Source organism: Protomyctophum bolini (genome assembly GCF_963924005.1).
Source record: "Protomyctophum bolini genome assembly, chromosome: 12".
Classification (NCBI taxonomy): domain Eukaryota; kingdom Metazoa; phylum Chordata; class Actinopteri; order Myctophiformes; family Myctophidae; genus Protomyctophum; species Protomyctophum bolini.
In genome coordinates this window covers 2,987,833-2,995,711 of record NC_137873.1, presented here as the reverse complement: position 1 = coordinate 2,995,711, position 7,879 = coordinate 2,987,833, and the positions used below count along the sequence as shown (strand labels likewise).

General features: G+C 44.4%; 1 protein-coding gene across 1 annotated transcript; it reads right to left on the bottom strand.

Moving 5' to 3' along the window:
• Positions 1 to 287: 287 nt before the first annotated feature.
• On the bottom strand, positions 288 to 7,328 carry LOC308325170 (girdin-like). The gene is made up of 6 exons (XM_080777591.1): positions 7,086 to 7,328; positions 6,230 to 6,295; positions 5,286 to 5,443; positions 3,924 to 4,006; positions 1,429 to 1,500; positions 288 to 514 (listed from the first exon to the last, which is right to left on the bottom strand). Exons 3-6 carry the CDS (start codon positions 5,419 to 5,421, stop codon positions 332 to 334), a joined length of 474 nt encoding a protein of 157 aa, XP_080633717.1. The 5' UTR covers positions 5,422 to 5,443; positions 6,230 to 6,295; positions 7,086 to 7,328; the 3' UTR covers positions 288 to 331.
• Positions 7,329 to 7,879: the final 551 nt, after the last annotated feature.

Below are 7,879 nucleotides of genomic sequence, written 5' to 3'. Positions count from 1 at the left end.
TGTAGCTATTTTCCCAGCTGTTCAACCTTACACAGCTCCTGCCTTTGTTGTTTCTCTGAAGACTGACACCTCCTCTCCTTCTCCTCCTCAGTGTTTGGATTCCCACGCCGAGTTTGGCCAACCTGGAGAGACACCGATCTTCCACTATACCCCACTCCTTTCCCTAAATACCTTTGTGAATAAACCTGAACAACGCCTCCTCTCTTGCTGTGCACTTACTAAATATAACAAAATCCTTCTTTTTAGCAACTCAAAGTACTGACAGACCCGTGCATAGGGCTCAGCGATACATATTTCATCCGATAGCGACATAGTGCTTGAGGTACGGTACTCACAGCTCCTGACGCAGGCGTCTGATCTTGGCCTTGGCGTCGGCCAGCTCCACAGAGAGGTGCTGGCGGCTCTCCGTCCTCCTCATGTTCAGGGCGTCGGGGCTGGGAGACTGGGCCAGGCTGGGGGGCGCGAGGGGAGACAGCTGGACGCAGTCTCGCTCCTGCGTGAGCTCCACGATGGTCTGGATGGATTCATGGACGGAGAGAGACAGACAGACATTAGCATTAGGGCAGGGAGACAGAGACGGACCGAGCCTGGGCATGGAGGAGGGCGGAGAAAGAGAGCAGAGAAGGCAAAGAAAGCTCAAATAGCTGTCAGAGTAGACAGCTATTTGAGCTTTCTTTGCCTTCTTTGGCCAGCCTAATGTAAAAATATGCTTTTGTTTATGTTCGTGTCTTTAAAATGTTTACTGAACATCCAGTGTTAAGTGTCACTTTGAGACTAAACACGAGGGTTTTTTCAAATATCAAGCAAAACGTGTATATGTTTCTGTGTTGTTTGCGTTTGTTTTCCGACGTTCTGTTCGTGGTTCAATGACTACGTTTTGTTGTGGCTTTCCTGCTGTCCAAGTGTCTATGCAGTTAACACAACATGTGCAGCTACAATTAAACGTTTCAAGGTGGCTTAGGGTCTGCTCCAAAATGGTTGTTCCAAAATCACTATAAGAGCATGTTGAGACTGGCCAGCAAGATTTCACTTCCCTCAGAAAGGTACTTTAGGCTCCCCAATGCAAAACATAAATACACCTATAAACTCATGGGTTCCGCATTTGATGAAGTTGCTGAATCAGCAAGATTCATGAGTCCATGTGCAATAACTAAGTGCAATAAGACAAGTAAGTTTTGTGTACTGTATTGTATTTGAACTTGATATGGTGAAGGCTGTCGTGTCTTGGCCTACAGTATATACAGTATAAGGTTGTCATTAAGAGAAGTGGTGTTAAACAAGTCTTTGGGGAGGTCTGGGTAGAGCCGTCACAGAAGAACAAAGGTAATTGTGAAACTCCACACCTTGTGTTTGTGTGAACACAACAATGAATCCACTGCTATCCCTTTTGTATATTGAAGAGTAAACTTACAACAAAAATCAACTCACTTTTGTTACTGAAATCTGTTCTTTGCGGAACTTCTCCAGGGGCTTAATGAGCAGATCAAAGGAATTCTGAACCTGAAATGGAAAAGTATACAACAGCAGTTTGCATAACAAAATGGATAAGGAAACCTCACCAGCAAATTAAACACAACACCATTAATACATATAAAGATAAAGATGAAATGAGCTCAGCACAAAACCTGAGAACTAGGAAGAAGTGACACCAGTAGATGTCACTGTTTATCACCACAACTTAATCTGACCCACTGTTGGCTGCTAGAGATTATTGAGCTATACTGTACATCAGTTTGGATTTATCTATAGCTAATTATAGGCAATCATACAATCAATTTGTCTCATTTTTAACCACTTTCAACCTGGCATCCCTATTTTGGGCATATCATTATAGCGTAATATTATTTTTTTAATGTTTTTAAAAATGTACAATAGTGGCCACAAACTCGGACTTGAATGAAATCAAGGTTTTCGTCTATATACAGTCTAGCGGCGTCTATATACAGTCTAGCGGCGTCTATATACAGTCTAGCGGCGTCTATATACAGTCTAGCGGCGTCTATATACAGTCTAGCGGCGTCTATATACAGTGGCGTCTATATACACTCTAGCGGCGTCTATATACACTCTAGCGGCGTCTATATACACTCTAGCGGCGTCTATATACACTCTAGCGGCGTCTATATACACTCTAGCGGCGTCTATATACACTCTAGCGGCGTCTATATACACTCTAGCGGCGTCTATATACACTCTAGCGGCGTCTATATACAGTCTAGCGGCGTCTATATACAGTCTAGCGGCGTCTATATACAGTCTAGCGGCGTCTATATACAGTCTAGCGGCGTCTATATACAGTCTAGCGGCGTCTACATACAGTCTAGCGGCGTCTACATACAGTCTAGCGGCGTCTACATACAGTCTAGCGGCGTCTACATACAGTCTAGCGGCGTCTACATACAGTCTAGCGGCGTCTACATACAGTCTAGCGGCGTCTACATACAGTCTAGCGTCTATATACAGTCTAGCGGCGTCTATATACAGTCTAGCGGCGTCTATATACAGTCTAGCGGCGTCTATATACAGTCTAGCGGCGTCTACATACAGTCTAGCGGCGTCTACATACAGTCTAGCGGCGTCTACATACAGTCTAGCGGCGTCTACATACAGTCTAGCGTCTATATACAGTCTAGCGGCGTCTATATACAGTCTAGCGGCGTCTATATACAGTCTAGCGGCGTCTATATACAGTCTAGCGGCGTCTATATACAGTCTAGCGGCGTCTATATACAGTGGCGTCTATATACACTCTAGCGGCGTCTATATACACTCTAGCGGCGTCTATATACACTCTAGCGGCGTCTATATACACTCTAGCGGCGTCTATATACACTCTAGCGGCGTCTATATACACTCTAGCGGCGTCTATATACAGTCTAGCGGCGTCTATATACAGTCTAGCGGCGTCTATATACACTCTAGCCGCGTCTATATACAGTCTAGCGGCGTCTACATACAGTCTAGCGGCGTCTACATACAGTCTAGCGGCGTCTACATACAGTCTAGCGGCGTCTACATACAGTCTAGCGGCGTCTACATACAGTCTAGCGGCGTCTATATACAGTCTAGCGGCGTCTATATACAGTCTAGCGGCGTCTATATACAGTCTAGCGGCGTCTATATACACTCTAGCGGCGTCTATATACACTCTAGCGGCGTCTATATACACTCTAGCGGCGTCTATATACACTCTAGCGGCGTCTATATACAGTCTAGCGGCGTCTACATACAGTCTAGCGGCGTCTACATACAGTCTAGCGGCGTCTACATACAGTCTAGCGGCGTCTACATACAGTCTAGCGGCGTCTACATACAGTCTAGCGGCGTCTACATACAGTCTAGCGGCGTCTACATACAGTCTAGCGTCTATATACAGTCTAGCGGCGTCTATATACAGTCTAGCGGCGTCTATATACAGTCTAGCGGCGTCTATATACAGTCTAGCGGCGTCTATATACAGTCTAGCGGCGTCTATATACAGTCTAGCGGCGTCTATATACAGTCTAGCGGCGTCTATATACACTCTAGCGGCGTCTATATACACTCTAGCGGCGTCTATATACAGTCTAGCGGCGTCTATATACACTCTAGCGGCGTCTATATACACTCTAGCGGCGTCTATATACACTCTAGCGGCGTCTATATACACTCTAGCGGCGTCTATATACAGTCTAGCGGCGTCTATATACAGTCTAGCGGCGTCTATATACAGTCTAGCGGCGTCTATATACAGTCTAGCGGCGTCTATATACAGTCTAGCCGCGTCTATATACACTCTAGCGGCGTCTATATACACTCTAGCCGCGTCTATATACAGTCTAGCGGCGTCTATATACAGTCTAGCCGCGTCTATATACAGTCTAGCCGCGTCTATATACAGTCTAGCGGCGTCTATATACAGTGTGTCTGTGTGTGTGTCTCACCATGTGGATGCCGTCGGTCCACCGGAAGTCGTTGTCAAACATCTTATCGTTGAGGCCGATCCACTGGTAGTCCTGCCCCAGACCTAGTGCCAGCCAAACACAACACTTTACACTGGGCCCTTTTTAGGACTTTTCACTCTCACAAATAAGAGAGAAGAGAGACAATAGAGAGATAGAGAGAGAGAGAGAGAGAGAGAGAGAGAGAGAGAGAGAGAGAGAGAGAGAGAGAGAGAGAGAGAGAGAGAGAGAGAGAGAGAGAGAGAGAGAGAGTAGCATTTTCTACAGTACACATGAATCATTCTTCCTGAGATAACATGACCGTGTTTCCCCTATTCAGGAGTTTGTACCGTTATAACTATTATAATCGTCTCTGTCGAGTGGAAATGTCCGAAAACGTTTCGTGGGACTCAAATTCAAAAGTATGGCAGATGGACAAGCTGAAAACGTGTTGCTTCATTGACGCGTTTCGAGATTTTGGATCTGCTACTTTTAACCCCTTTTGGTGTTTTAAACATTGTGTTATAATTTATCTATTGAAAAAATAGCAGACCTACAAGCTCATAGCGCGCCACCGAGTGGCGCGCTACGAGCTTGTAGGTCTGCTGCTTTTGAAAAATCATAAGAATGCGGCGCAAATCTTTGTATATATATTCTTTCAAAGTGAATGTTTTTTAACTCAGGTCTAAATGGGTTAATGCTTTCGCGTGAAGCCATAGCATGATCAAGGAGGGAGTTCATTTACAAAAGAACATGACTATTTATTTTTATTCTTTTGATGGTAAACATGCTGGCGGCCAGTCTTTTTGACCCGAAGACAACGCATGCAAAGGTTTAAAGAGCAACTGTTTGTGGGGCTGATATGGTTCCCGTTTCGCATTTGAGTAAATGGTGCGCTGTGACTGGCCAGTCGCTGTGATTGACAGCCTACACCTAAACCTAACCCTAACCTTAACCTCAGTAAAACTATACCTAAACCTAACCCTAACCTTAACCTCAGTAAAACTATACCTAACCCTAACCTCAGTAAAACTATGCCTAAACCTAACCCTAACCTCAGTAAAACTATACCTAAACCTAACCCTAACCTCAGTAGAACTATACCTAAACCTAACCCTAACCCTAACCTTAACCTTAACCTCAGTAAAACTATACCTAAACCTAACCTCAGTAAAACTATACCTAAACCTAACCCTAACCTCAGTAAAACTATACCTAAACCTAACCTCAGTAAAACTATACCTAAACCTAACCTCAGTAAAGCATACCTAAACCTAACCTCAGTCAAACTAGCGCAGTGGCTGGGGGGCGTTTCCAAGAACCCGAATGCGAAACGGATACCATATTAGCGTTTGTGGGACGTACGGTTGACGTAGTGTTGCTCCTCGTGGGACAGCAGGCTGGTCAGGTGGGCCCCATGGACACGACACTCCCTCTCAGCCGCGTCCCAGCTCTTCCTGGTGGGGAAGTAGCGTAGCAGTGACCCTGGAACTTGTGCCATCCGTAGTCACATGTCTCCGTGTCTGGTGAGAGGGAGAGAGGACACGTAGCTCATGAGTTTACCTTCTTCGATGTGTTATCCTGCATTGTTATTTAAACAAAGGAAAGGAAAGGAAAATGAGTGATAGTTTTGAACCAAATGGACCCTCACAGGTCAATGTACACATGAACACATGGATATGGGTCCATCTGCACTCTTAAGAGTGCAGATGTTCCATTAATGTTCCATTAAAGTCAGTGAGCTTAGTTTCCCAAAACAGGGACCCATATGCGGGTCGCACACCAATTTGTATGGGTCGTGAGTAAATTCCCCCTTTTGTTGTTTTTGTTTCCTACCTGTATATATTTTGTATTATTATAAAGAGATGATACGCACGGAAGAATGGTGGTTCTTTAATGCATTTTGACCTGAGATCAGATTCCAAAAATGTCTTAAATCCTGACAGTTTAAAAAAATAGCAGACCTACAAGCTCGTAGCGCGCCACTCGGTGGTGCGCTATGAGCTTGTAGATCTGCTATTTTTCAAGCTTGTAGTGCTTTTAGGTCTGCTATTGAACACTTTTTTTAACCTGACCAATAACAGCAGCTTATCTGTCCAATACTTTTTGCCTAACCAATAACATTAGCCTCTGTCTAATACATGTTTTAATTTTATTATAAGAGGTCTTTAATACAAATACAATATTGAAATAAGAATACCATAGCAGCATACTGGGCTCAACATTGAGTTTGCAATCACAGAAGAACTACCATCAAAACATTAAATTATAACAAGTTATAGTTGGTACAATATATATATAGCACATACCTGTAAGAACAGACGAATAAAACACATATTTGTAGTTGGAACTGGTCCACTGCTTCCTCAGACTGTCTGTGGGCAACACAACACAAACAGTAAAGTCACTTTATTTTCGTGCAAAAAGAATAACACTGCGTGACGTCATCACTAGTCCCCGTGATAAACCAAAAGCTGTTTACAAAAAGATTCATTGCTCTCAGATAATATTATCATAATGACCCAACGTCATATGTATATTAGACACTGTATGCTTCAATTTACAGCTGAAATGAACACTCTTTCATAACAAAAACATAAAATAACATCACAGCGTTTTCAAAGAGCCGCCTCACCTCATAGGAACACGGAATCCACTGAGGTAGCTACGGTAACACCGCTAGGACATACAGAGCGGCAGCTACGGGAACACCACTAGGACAAACAGTGTGATATGCAGTGAACCAAAGTGCTATCTTAGTTTGCAACAACAAAACAATGTCTGGTACTGCTCAATGAGGGGCAAATGAACAACTCAATTTAACTAACTATTTAACTCTGTTACACTGGGCACTTCAAAATAAAAGGTAGACCAAACGTACAACAAGTGTCAAAATAAATATATCCCAAAGCAATGTAAATAAACAAATAAAACCAGCAAGTGTCCCCGGCAGTTACAACAATATAGTGATGTTGTGTTTTAACAGTACACAATGAACATGATGGATCTAAAAACGAATCCACTAGAGAGATAGAGATATTACCCACCTGTCAGTTTCAGGTCGGGACACAGAACTTGTATCTTAGCGTAACAAACAGTAGTCCCTTCCTAACATTTGAGAATATATTTTGACCTCCCTCTGGAAAAAATGAAAAAGAACCTTACCAAAATTCCATTGGGTTTCGTAGTCTCGTTGGTCTGCTGGATAACGCAGCGCATTTGAGTTTGAACGGCCCGGGTACGCAGCCACAGGTCAAGATCCGAGACTGCGGACGAGGAGCGAGGAGCATAACAAATTAACCTTTTGAAGAAGGCCGCAAAACCTAAATAAAATCCATTCCATCATCCATTGTTTAAGAAGACAGTCTCTTCTCGCCTCTATTTACTTTTTGTGGGGAATCCCCCTCCTTCTCCCGACTCTCTCTGACTCTATGCTGGCCTGGCCAATCAGCCAGCTAGGCTACGGCCCCACCCTGTGGTCCACTGATGGTACTGCCTCTGTAGCCACCATACCAGTGGCAGCCGTGGCCGAGTGGATAGCGCAGCGGTCTTGATACCGAGAGGTCGCCAGTTCGAATCAGCGGTCCGACAAATTTGTATTCATGTCCTCACTGTATTGCATTACTGTTTGTTTTTTTTAGTCCAGTTACCCTGGGTAAACTTGATTTACCAGAAAGCATTTGTTCTTCTTCTTCTTCTTCTTCTTCTCCACCTGGCTGAGTCAATGCTGTTATATTCACTACCGGCTTTGAGAGAACAAACAAAAGGCACTGAGCACTGTCTCCCCTGACTATCTGTTATGCACACTATCAGTTATGCGTGCGTGCGTGCGTGCGTGCGTGCGTGCGTGCGTGCGTGCGAGCGAGCGAGTGATGTGTGTACCATAATCTTGCTCAGTGGGTTTGTCCGGGGGTCCGCGGGGGTCCGCGAAGGGGTCCGCGAAGGGGTCCCCGGGCGTA